The sequence below is a fragment of the Schistocerca piceifrons genome, chromosome X (assembly GCF_021461385.2).
Source record: "Schistocerca piceifrons isolate TAMUIC-IGC-003096 chromosome X, iqSchPice1.1, whole genome shotgun sequence".
Lineage (NCBI taxonomy): Eukaryota > Metazoa > Arthropoda > Insecta > Orthoptera > Acrididae > Schistocerca > Schistocerca piceifrons.
Window position 1 is genome coordinate 504088927 of NC_060149.1, and position 12696 is coordinate 504101622.

The 12696-nt window shown below is 39.5% G+C and overlaps 1 protein-coding gene across 4 annotated transcripts in view; it reads left to right on the forward strand.

The window, feature by feature from the left end:
• The window catches only part of LOC124721140 (transcriptional adapter 1-like), a 180325-nt gene that overhangs the window by 64546 nt on the left and 103083 nt on the right, over positions 1-12696 (forward strand). For all 4 annotated transcript variants that reach the window (XM_047245957.1, XM_047245958.1, XM_047245956.1 and 1 more), the window contains one exon: positions 8925-9125. In XM_047245957.1, coding sequence (XP_047101913.1) covers positions 8925-9125 — 201 coding nt within the window. The remainder of the gene's footprint in view (positions 1-8924; positions 9126-12696) is intronic.

The window sequence follows — 12696 nt, forward strand, 5'->3', positions numbered from 1 at the left end:
ATCCAAAAATGTTGTAGTGTTACTTAATTGTATTCTTCGCTAAGTACTTATATACCAGTAGGGACAGGAAAATGTTGCATAACAATAATGCAATCAGTAACAATAAATTGGTGGTATAACTATTATTTCTGTTAAAGGATAAAAATAGTTTGAAGATTGCTTCATTATTGTGGGGAAAGGAATTTTTGGTGGGGAAGCCAATAAACTATTGAAAATTATGAAGGGACAGACACTTTTGGCAGAGGTGAAAAAACACGAAAATGCACTGGGTTGCACCTTCAAACTAGGCTGACAACTCCGGTGACCACATATCCATGCAAGTCTGAGTTCACAGCCCTAGGGTTTTGTTTCAGTCATAGGATGTTAATGATGAACTGTGTTAATGCTAACATGATAGTGAGTCTGATATGTGTACCCGGAGTGTCATGTCTCACCTACGTAGATGTTCCGAAGGATACAAATCTCTTCATAAGTTAGTGGAAAAGCAACTTTCCATGCCAGGAGGAAATGTGGACATTGTCAAAAGTCTTATGTTGTACTGAATGTTTTGTGTTTATATGTAGACTCCAGGGAACTGTTATCGCACTGTAGTGAAGTGCTGATGGATTGGTGGCATAATTTCTCAGAAGAGAGCTTTTAAGTTATGACATGGCTATATTTTGAAAAACTTTCGACAGAGTATGGTTGCAGAGTTACTTTTCTTCTTTAATTGACTAGCTTTAGTGAGTTTAACATAAGTAATTTTTTCAGTGATGTATATAAATGTGGTCTGTGATGTTAGTAGATGTATAAATTGGTAGATATTTGTTTTCAACATAACTGTGAAACAGAACGAAGTAAGACAAAAATAAGTAATATAATGTACTTCAAAAATAAACCACCAAAAATTAAAACATTGGAAAAATAACACAAAATTACCAGAAAATAACCAAATTTGACAAAAAGCCACTGAAATTGGCCTTAAAATAAAATGATTTTTTCCAATCTCTCCATAGTAGATGTAAAAGCACTTGCAATAAATTCTATAAAAGAACTTGTTCACAATTTAGTCTCACAGTAGAGCAAACTTAATATGCCATACAGCTGTTGTTTGCGCTTTTGTAAATTGTTTGAAAAAATTCCAAGATCAATAGCTACTGTGTTTCACAAAAAGCCAAGGAGGCACAAGTACCATGATAATATGTCTACTAAAATGAGTACTAATAATTATTTTTATACATGCTATCCGTGGTTTTTTTTTCATGATTTTTCTTTCTGCCACTTAATACAAATCATTTATTTGCAGATCAATTATTTGTCACACTAATACACTGTTTTGTTGCAAGGTGCAATGGGATTTAATGAAAAAGCAGAGTATTCTGGTGGTTGTAGACCTTTATCACAGAACAGAGCAGAAGAATAATTTCAAGTCTGCTTCTGACATAATTGATCACATGAAGGGTAAGGTCCATTGATGAACCCAAGAAACACTTTGATGGGGTCCCTATTCTGTGAATGTGCTGTGCTATGAAATATGGATTTTGCATTTAATTGTGAACTGTGGATTAATGTTAGTAAGTGTTCATAAAGATGAACAGACTGACAGTGTCTGCTTCATGTGAGGCTTGGGCAGTGATTCAGTTTGAAGGTGGAAGTATGAGAGCATCTGCGATCTAATTGGCAAGGTTCATGTGGATATTTTCAGTGACCGGGCAAACAAGTGAAAGATGTTCTAAAATTCTTGATAATATTCAGCCATAACACAATAATCATTGGATGGGGACGGTTCCCTCATTCTTCTCAACCCTGATCTGGCCTGGCTTTGACTTCACTCTGTATCCAGAATAATTCCTTACTGGTAATGTTCCTCATATAATGTGAAATTGATAGTGACCCACTGATTTATCATCACAGGTAGCAACAGTTTATGATGAGGCATAAAGAAGCTGCTACAATGAAGGTCTTAGCTATGGAGGCAATTATGTAGAAAAGTATCAAAATTACATACTTGAGTTTACAGCAGATACCACATGAGGAATGCTGCTGCTTCAGAACTACAGTTTGATCATGCTACAATATTCTGATTGAACAGTGGAGCATTGCTCAAGTATTGAAACTCCAGGTGTCATAAGTGTTTGGTACCAAACTCCCCTTGGATGCAAGTAGCAGTAATGATAGTCCAGTGTCTCAGCATTGCATTTGCTGGAATCTGTTTCACAGCAGCTATTGGTAGAATGGAAGTTGGTTAGTTACAGCATGAAGAATCAGATTCTTCTGGGATGTCCTAAAGTGTATTTTAATTATTGTAGACTCACTTTCAAACAGTGTGAACTATTCAGAGGTCAAAGCAAAGTTAGCTGTAAGCAGCTACACATAAAAGGAGAGGTCCCCAGTAATGTAATCGACTTTTTGAAACCAACTATCCCAGGTATCACACCTTGTTGCCATTCACCCTGGTGGGCCTTCGTTTGTGAGTAATCGATGAAAAAACAAAAAACAAAACAAAAATTTAAGAATTTTGCTTGATGCTCATTAGCTTTAAAAGAATACAGATGTATGGATTGATTTTGTAATGTAAGGGCCTTGCATGCAGAATGTGGTTACGAATCTCATTAAGTGCTCAACATTTTCTTATTTTTAAATCTTTATTAAAATGATTTTGATCATTATTTTCATGTACTTAATTGGTTTAAATGTAATTTTTTATTTCTGTTCCTTTGTCACATTTTAATCACCATATTAACTTTTTTATTTGTTCTCATTTTTTCTTTATATTGTTTTTTTCCACTCAGAATTTTTGTGAATATGAATTTCATTATATTCATTTATCTTTTATAATATTTAAACATTTGAAATGCTGATCTGTCTGTTGAGAAACAAAAGACAAAATAATGGATTTCTATTGACTGTGCAGTAGTGTCAAAAATGTACTTTTTGTGAAAAGGTGTTAATTGCCGTAAAAACATTTTAAAGCATGAATTCCTATTTCACTATGGACACAGTATAGCAGATGAAGATTTAAAAAAAGAAAGGATTATAAGTAAAATAAAAGTCAAGCAAAATGAGGAAGAGATATAATATATGCAATAACATAGATGAAAAGGTAGGATGATAAACTGAAGGAAATTAAATCAAAATTAATACATAAAATTAATTACAGTCATGTGAAGAAAGTTTCCTAGTGGAAAAAGAATGATAAGAAAACTGAGAGCAAATGAAAAAGTTAATATGATGATTAAAATGTGGCAAAGGAGTAGAAACAATAACTGTGTATATTTAAACCAATTAATTGAATAAAAATAATGATCAAAGTCCTTATTATACAAATTAAAAAAAAAATGTAGCACTTGATATTTAAACTCACAATCTTCTGCATGTGAGGCACTTACCTTATCCATTAAGCTACACAGCCAGCCTATGACCAGTCTCATAGACATCAGTGCTTTTTCAAAGCTAACGAGCATCATGCAAAATTCCACAATTTTTTCTGTCAATTACTCACAAATGAGGGCCCACCAAGGAGTGTGGCTGCTGGCTGTGATACTTGGGATCTTAATATACATCACTGTATAGGTAGTTTCAAAAAGTCGATTCCATCACTGGGGACCTCTCCGTTTAGATAGAATCGTTACTTGTTTGCCCACAGTCTGTCAGAATGAGTGCCATAATGTTGATTGACTGCAGTGCCCTGTCCAAGCAGCTACAGGTTGGTGAACATCAACCAAAATTTTCTGCAGTCGTCTTCATGAATGTGAGCTTTTTCCTTGTGTGCTCAGGGGGTATCTTTCATTGCCAAGAAGTTACATGAGTATCTGAAGGCATTGGAAGAGGGAAAATCATTAATGGAACCATGCTGAATAGAAGTGCATTTCATCCTGTGTTGAGAAGTACTTTAATGCAGTGCCTTGACGTCATTTGCTTTCACATCTGAAGAGAGTGATAATGTGTAATGAATCCATATTTGTGTACGAAACATCTCAGTAATGTGGTTGTGGAAGACATTGTGGCCATATGCATGTGCACATCATATGAAATTACTTTTTGGTGACTCAAAGGTACAGGGAGAACATCCCGTATTCTGGTACTGCTAATGAGCTTTTTGTTTATATGGACTACAGTGTTTGTTAGTGTAGAACTGAATCTGTTGCGAGCTGCTGCAAGGTGAGGCCATCACTCATATATCATGACCATTGTGCTTTCCAGGCTTCACTTATATTCAACAGTTTGGAGATTTGCGTGGCTAACAGAATGCAGTTAGGGCAACACCTCCCATAACTAGACTCATGAAAGTTTTGTTTAAATTACAATGTGTCAGATTATGCAAAAGTGACAGGGGAACAATATCAGTGAGTTTTTGTCATTCTGCTTCAGTTTTCAGAGGCATTCAAGTCCATAGAGGAGACACTGCAGACCAGATAACTCAATGTGAAACACCATATCAACACAAGAGATCATCCTCTCATCAGTTTGTCAGTCAACATATTTAAAGTGTGTTTCCAGCTGAATGATGAATAATTAAGAAGCATGTGGAAAAGCTGCTGTGATTCACCACCATTCAGCTATCAGGGAGTCCTTGATCCTCCTCAGTGGTCCTCGTAGATCAGGAAGATGGCCCAAGGTGTTTCTTCAGTGATTACTGGCAAATGAATACAATCACCAAAGAGAGTATATATTCACTGCCATGAATTGATGATGCCTTTGATTGCCTCAAGGGAATGAAGCATTTCTGCACTATGGATATGCAGACTGGTTATTGATATGTTGAAGTTGACAAAATTGATGGGAAAAGACTGCTTCCATAACATCTCATTACCTTCATAGTATCTGATAACCTCCTTAAGTTCGAAGTTATACTGTTTGCAGCAACCTTTGAATGCATGGTGGACAACCTACTGTACCATCTTTGTTGCCTGGGTGCCATTGATGTTTCCTCATAATCATTTAAAGACCATTTAAACTACATGGCACTGGTCTGAATCTGAGAAAGTGTTTCTTTGTTGCCCAGAAAGTAAATGGAAACGAGACATCCCAATGCAGGAGAAGTAATGGCCATAAGAGGCTTCTTTGGCAAGTGCTCCTGCTACACATGCTTCATGAAGGATTTTAGCTGCAAGGCAGAGCCACTACAAAAACTACTCCAGAGAGACACCAAATATTCTTTAAATGAGGAGCCAGAAAGGTCTAGGTCTTTCTGTATCTATAAAGTGATGGTGACACCTTCACCGGCTGAAGTTAATTTTTGACAAGGATTCTAAAACATAACTACTGCTGATGATAGTGCTTAAGGGATAGGTGCATTTCTAATCAAAATCCAGGATGATGCTGGAAGAATGATACCTTAGATCTTGAGAGTACTCTCCAATTCTGAGAAGAAGTACTCCGTGATTGAGAGAGTCCGCTGCAGTTGTTCAGGCAATCAGTGAGTTCTGAAGCTATTTATATGGCAGACCATTATTTACTATTGCAACTGATCACCGTTCTTTATGCTGGCTGGCCAACCTGAAGCGTCCATCAGGTCAATCTTAAAAATGGACACCGAAGCTTGAGTGTACGATGTCACGGTAGTATAAAGAAATGGACGCAAGCACAGGGACATTAATTGCCTTTCATGGATCTGTGGGAGAAACGTTACATTTTTGGAAATATCACAGTCACTGATGCAGTAATAAACACTGCAGCCCAGCAAATGGAAAAATTAAGTATTACAATTGACCTAGAGGTCTTAGAGAAGGCTGTGAAAGGAGAATTCAAATTAATAGATAGCACATTGTATAAAAGGAATTATGACCCAGTGGGATGGGAATGGTTTTTCACCATCCCTAGTCATTCATGGCCTATCATACCGAATTAGTCCAATTGCTCTGAAGGCTGACCATTGAGGATTTATGAAGGCTCTTGGTAGAATTAGAAACAGTTATTGTTTGCCAGGCCTCACTTACCTGTTAGACATTATGTAAGCCATTGTTTGTAAAGCCAGTGATAGAAGCACCTGCCTCAGATTCCTGCAGGACAACTAGTACTGGTTCATCCTGCAGCTGCTGCATCTCACCTGATTGACATGGACCTCTTGGGGAAGTTTCTTAAGTTGACAGAGTTGAAGGACTATCTAGTAGCAAGCTGACTGCATCACCTGTTATGCTGTCACCAAAGTTGTACTGACTGCTGATGCTCTGGAAATTGCTATATTTTTTGTAGCATGGAGCTCTACATGTAATGACCTCTAATCACAGAAAATTATTTCAGTCAATTCTTGAGTTTCTCCCGGCGTATTTGATAGTCAAAATATCCACGGGTGTGCTGCCGGTCTATAGTGTCCAACAGGCACAATATTTCGGCGATCATACATGTCGCAATCATAGCGTACGGATCTCCGTGCCGGCACGTTCACAGGAGCTCAGTCCGTCAGTTCACCTGATGATGGCGACATGTATGATCGCCGAAATATTGTGCCCGTTGGACACTATAGACCGGCAGCACACCCGTGGATATTTTGACTATTTCAGTCAAGCCCGGTGTCAATAGTAATTTCACAATGCAACAACATCTACAGGTTGATAACCAGGTACTGGACAAATGGCTTCACATAATGTTTTAGTAAGATGTTGGCAGACATGTTTCTGATGTCTGTTGATGTCAAACAGAGAGACTGTGATACAAAACTGCCTATTGTGACATTCACATGCAGTGCAGCGGAGCAAGAAACTATAGGTTTCACACTGTTTTCTTGATCCATGGTTAGTGGACTGGAACTATAATGGATACTTTGTGTCTGTTTCAACCTGATGATCCTGAGAATGGTTTTGTCAAACAACTCACTAAAAAAGCAACACAGCTGGGATGCATAAGGCCAACCACTAACTTAAAAGCTACAATCCAGCAGTGCAGGAGATCAGGCCATAAGAACAATTATAAAAGCATACTTTGGCTCATAGCAAATCCTACATTGTTTGTCAGATGTCACAAAGTCGAGGATGATGATTCTACATTGAGGAGGCAAATGTGCAGAGTAGTTGTTATATCCTTTGAATGGAACCCTATTCTATTCTTGAGGTGCAGATTGACCATAGGAACTTCTGTTATGAGGTACATTAAAATCTGTCTGAGGCTCCCAATGTTTTGACAGAAGTAACTCCGTTTGAATTTCACAGTGATCATCAGGACAATACAACCAGAATCTGCAGATCCACCAGTGCTGCCATACGAAGAATCACTGATTGTATCCAGAGTCACAAATGAACTGCAGGTCACTGTTTTGCAGGGAGGTGGAGCAGTTATAACTGCTTCAAAAAGAATACTTCTGTTCTACAGCAATTGTGAAGGACAGTGTATTCATTAGTTAAAGAAGTAATGTTATGCAGTAGCCAGTAGCAACTAAACAATGCTGTTAAATCTGAGGTGAGACCTCCAGAATTATATCATACAAATCTAAAAACTCTCATTGTGAGAATTCCAGATGATAACTAATAGCTAGAGAATCCCTTTGTTTGATAAGCTTATAAAACTTTCACTATAATTGTTCCACATTTTAGTGTGTACCATTACCAACAACATTTTGCTTTGCACCTTAATTTGCATTTTTACTTCTGGCTTTATCAGTTCTTTAGCTTCCCCTGTATAATCTGATAGTTTTTGGCTACTTCATTTGTCAGTTTATGTATGGCTTAAAGTTTGCTGATCATGCTAATAAGGTTCCGTGGGACCATGTAGGATAACTGCACAATGAAACAAGCAAAATTATCTATGATTTTTTATAGTGAATATTTTTAAAGATTTTCCAAATTTTCATTGCTATGAAGCTCCTTAGCTCTAGTGTGAGCAAGCTCTCCTGGTCTGTGTGGCACTCTCAGTTTGCAGAATGGTACAGAATGTAAATATATACAAACTCAAGTCTTTAATTTTCATCATTTTTAAGAGCAGCTAAAATTGTAGGGGATCAACTGGCTGGAACATACTTTTCCTCTCCTTCCAATGTATTTATGACTGTAATTGTTGTCAGAAATGCTCTAAGCTATCTTGTAAAGCTGAATACAGAGAGCAGTTTTCAGTTTAACTTGATAAACATCTAGGATGAAGGAAGTACTGTTTCTGTAGTTACTTTCTTCAGTAATCACTTAGCACTATTAGAAAATCATTGGAAAACTTGCTCAAGGCTGTAACTGAATGAGAGTGCAGTACAATTACACCAGTATGTAGTGTCAGGCATATGGCAGAAATGCACCAATCTTTTATCTTATTCCATGTTTACAATATTTCCCCCTCATGCTTTGTTTAACTTGTACTGTTGAATTCAATATTACATTATAATTTTTCCCCTCTCTCCACCCACTCCTGTCCATTTTTGGCTAAATGAACCAAAGCATATATTCATTATTTATGTATGTGCATCAGACTTAGTTGTTTTCACTTACCTGATTGTGTTGAAGGTAGACACATGTTTGTCAGTTCAAGCTTGTGGTAATGTAAATGCCTAGCCCTGTTTTTGTGTGTATGCCATTTTGGATTTACTCTCCATTTTCCCTTGATTGGACTGCAAGTTTGTCTTCAACCACTATTTTCTTACCACCTCTCCATTTTGTATTTTTTCAGTAATCATTACATATACAAAACTGTTGTTTTTTATGATATTATAGAATCTTGCTTTATTTTGGTTATTGTGACACAATCTTCACTCCTATGTACATTTGTGCTACTAATTTTTCACATGAAAAATCAATAAAGTATTTGGAAGTTTACCAAAAATTGTGCATGTCGTAGTGCTGCTCTGAGTGACTGCTGGTGGCTGGTGATTAGTTCACATTGACTATTGGTGTAACTGTAAATATTTGTTTAGGTATGTTTTCAGGTAGGACAACTAAGTCAAAGTTTTGAGTTCATGTATAGATATATGCAATTTCTAAATTTAAAGTTGGTTCATATATGATGTTAAATAAAGTGAACTCTTTCAGCCTGTGGACGTTTTTGACTACATGCTTCCTATGCAACAAATACCGTCACATGCGCAACAGGATGCTGTTCGACTTCTGGCCCAGGAAAGGTTTCTGCCAGATTTTCCATTTATGTATAGTCGGACTATGCTTGGTGCATGGGAGCATGGTCTTGAAGGGGCAGAGGATGGTGCTGTAAAGCTTATTATGTCAGCAGTGTTGGTAAGAACTTCAGCATTGTGTCATATGACAATTAAGTTTAAAATGCAGACTACTTTAATTCAGTGAAAAAAATTATGAAGAGACTGATAAATGCTACTGAAGGAAGGAACTATTGTGTGGAGGATCTTGGTTACCCTCCTGTTGCGGAGTCTTTCTTTGTAAAGATTTTGCAGTAAAGAACATTTGCAAGCTAGCATGTTATCTTTTTGTGTGCCGGAGGCATATGCCAACTGTTTTGTTGCCAGAAATACAGGAAATTGTAAGCTTCTACAATGAATGTTTGCTTAGGATCGTGCCAACTAACTTTCTTTGTTGTTCTGCTCTAATAAAATGCAAACTAACTGAAAGCAATGCACATCCTTCCTTTGCCACATATGTAACAGAGTGGTTGTACAGTGATTAGAAGACTTCCAAAAAATTGTCATTCCAAACTGAAATCTGCCATATTCTCACAGTATGTCAAATTTCTTGGATCATTACAAATCTTGGCCTTTTTATGCTTATTGTGATCTTTGAAATATGGAACGTCCTCTTCTTTTGTGAATAGGTGAATGCAAAACATTTGCCGTTCTGTTTTCAGCAGAAATTGAGATATGCAGTTATTTCTGTTATGAGCACACATTGTCATACAGTGAAAACTAAATGCCAGAGTGGTACAATTTAAGCTGCATGCATTGAATGCAATTTAATTTTCAATTCATGCTATCTCTTTAGGAAAGTTCATTGAAGTCTGGAACAGCAATACAAGAATTATTTCTTGTGTATTGAGAAACATAGTGAGACTTGCCTTTTCTCTAAATTTTGTCAGCCATAGAATTTTAGTCAAGAGAATGTGATCGCACCCCCACTATATATATATATATACACACACACACACACAAAAGCGCTGGCAGGTCGATAGACACACAAACAAACACAAACATACACACAAAATTCAAGCTTTCGCAACAAACTGTTGCCTCATCAGGAAAGAGGGAAGGAGAGGGGAAGACGAAAGGAAGTGGGTTTTAAGGGAGAGGGTAAGGAGTCATTCCAATCCCGGGAGCGGAAAGACTTACCTTAGGGGGAAAAAAGGGACAGGTATATACTCGCACACACGCACATATCCATCCACACATACAGACACAAGCAGACATATTTAAAGACAAAGAGTTTGGGCAGAGATGTCAGTCGAGGTAGAAGTGTAGAGGCAAAGAAGTTGTTGAAAGACAGGTGAGGTATGAGTGGCGGCAACTTGAAATTAGCGGAGATTGAGGCCTGGCGGATGACGAGAAGAGAGGATATACTGAAGGGCAAGTTCCCATCTCCGGAGTTCGGATAGGTTGGTGTTGGTGGGAAGTATCCAGATAACCTGGACGGTGTAACACTGTGCCAAGATGTGCTGGCTGTGCACCAAGGCATGTTTAGCCACAGGGTGATCCTCATTACCAACAAACACTGTCTGCCTGTGTCCATTCATGCGAATGGACAGTTTGTTGCTGGTCATTCCCACATAGAATGCATCACAGTGTAGGCAGGTCAGTTGGTAAATCACGTGGGTGCTTTCACACGTGGCTCTGCCTCTGATCGTGTACACCTTCCGGGTTACAGGACTGGAGTAGGTGGTGGTGGGAGGGTGCATGGGACAGGTTTTGCATCGGGGGCGGTTACAAGGATAGGAGCCAGAGGGTAGGGAAGGTGGTTTGGGGATTTCGTAGGGATGAACTAACAGGTTACGAAGGTTAGGTGGACGGCGGAAAGACACTCTTGGCGGAGTGGGGAGGATTTCATGAAGGATGGATCTCATTTCAGGGCAGGATTTGAGGAAGTCGTATCCCTGCTGGAGAGCCACATTCAGAGTCTGGTCCAGTCCTGGAAAGTATCCTGTCACAAGTGGGGCACTTTTGTGGTTCTTCTGTGGGGGATTCTGGGTTTGAGGGGACGAGGAAGTGGCTCTGGTTATTTGCTTTTGTACCAGGTCGGGAGGGTAGTTGCGGGATGCGAAAGCTGTTTTCAGGTTGTTGGTGTAATGATTCAGGGATTCCGGACTGGAGCAGATTCGTTTGCCACGAAGACCTAGGCTGTAGGGAAGGGACCGTTTGATGTGGAATGGGTGGCAGCTGTCATAATGGAGGTACTGTTGCTTGTTGGTGGATTTGATGTGGACGGACGTGTGAAGTTGGCCATTGGACAGGTGGAGGTCAACGTCAAGGAAAGTAGCATGGGATTTGGAGTAGGACCAGGTGAAACTGATGGAACCAAAGGAGTTGAGGTTGGAGAGGAAATTCTGGAGTTCTTCTTCACTGTGAGTCCAGATCATGAAGATGTCATCAATAAATCTGTACCAAACTTTGGGTTGGCAGACTTGGGTAACCAAGAAGGCTTCCTCTAAGCGACCCATGAATAGGTTGGCGTACGAGGGGGCCATCCTGGTGCCCATGGCTGTTCCCTTTAATTGTTGGTATGTCTGGCCCTCAAAAGTGAAGAAGTTGTGGGTCAGGATGAAGCTGGCTAAGGTGATGAGGAAAGAGGTTTTAGGTAGGGTGGCAGGTGATCGGCGTGAAAGGAAATGCTCCATCGCAGCGAGGCCCTGGACGTGCGGAATATTTGTGTATAAGGACGTGGCATCAATGGTTACAAGGATGGTTTCCGGGGGTAACAGATTGGGTAAGGATTCCAGGCGTTCAAGGAAGTGGTTGGTGTCCTTGATGAAGGATGGGAGACTGCATGTAATGGGTTGAAGGTGTTGATCTACGTAGGCAGAGATACGCTCTGTGGGGGCTTGGTAACCAGCTACAATGGGGCGGCCGGGATGATTGGGTTTGTGGATTTTAGGAAGAAGGTAGAAGGTAGGGGTGCGGGGTGTCAGTGGGGTCAGGAGGTTGATGGAGTCAGGTGAAAGGTTTTGCAGGGGGCCTAAGTTTCTGAGGATTCCTTGAAGCTCCGCCTGGACATCGGGAATGGGGTTACCTTGGCAAACTTTGTATGTGGTGTTGTCTGAAAGCTGACGCAGTCCCTCAGCCACATACTCCCGACGATCAAGTACCACGGTCGTGGAACCCTTGTCCGCCGGAAGAATGACGATGGATCGGTCAGCCTTCAGATCACGGATAGCCTGGGCTTCAGCAGTGGTGATGTTGGGTGTAGGATTAAGGTTTTTTAAGAAGGATTGAGATGCAAGGCTGGAAGTCAGAAATTCCTGGAAGGTTTGGAGAGGGTGATTTTGAGGAAGAGGAGGTGGGTCCCGCTGTGACGGAGGACGGAACTGTTCCAGGCAGGGTTCAATTTGGATGGTGTCTTGAGGAGTCGGATCATTAGGAGTAGGATTAGGATCATTTTTCTTCGTGGCAAAGTGATACTTGACTAAAATTCTATGGCTGACAAAATTTAGAGAAAAGGCAAGTCTCACTATGTTTCTCAATACACAAGAAATTATATATATATAAAAATTGTACACACCACAGCCGCACATTGAACTACATATGGTGTGTATATTTATGTCTGTGCTACTTGTTGAGGGTTATTCCTCTCCTCTCATTTTCAAGTGGTTATCTGGTATTTTTATTTATTTATTTTGTTCCAAGCAAACACT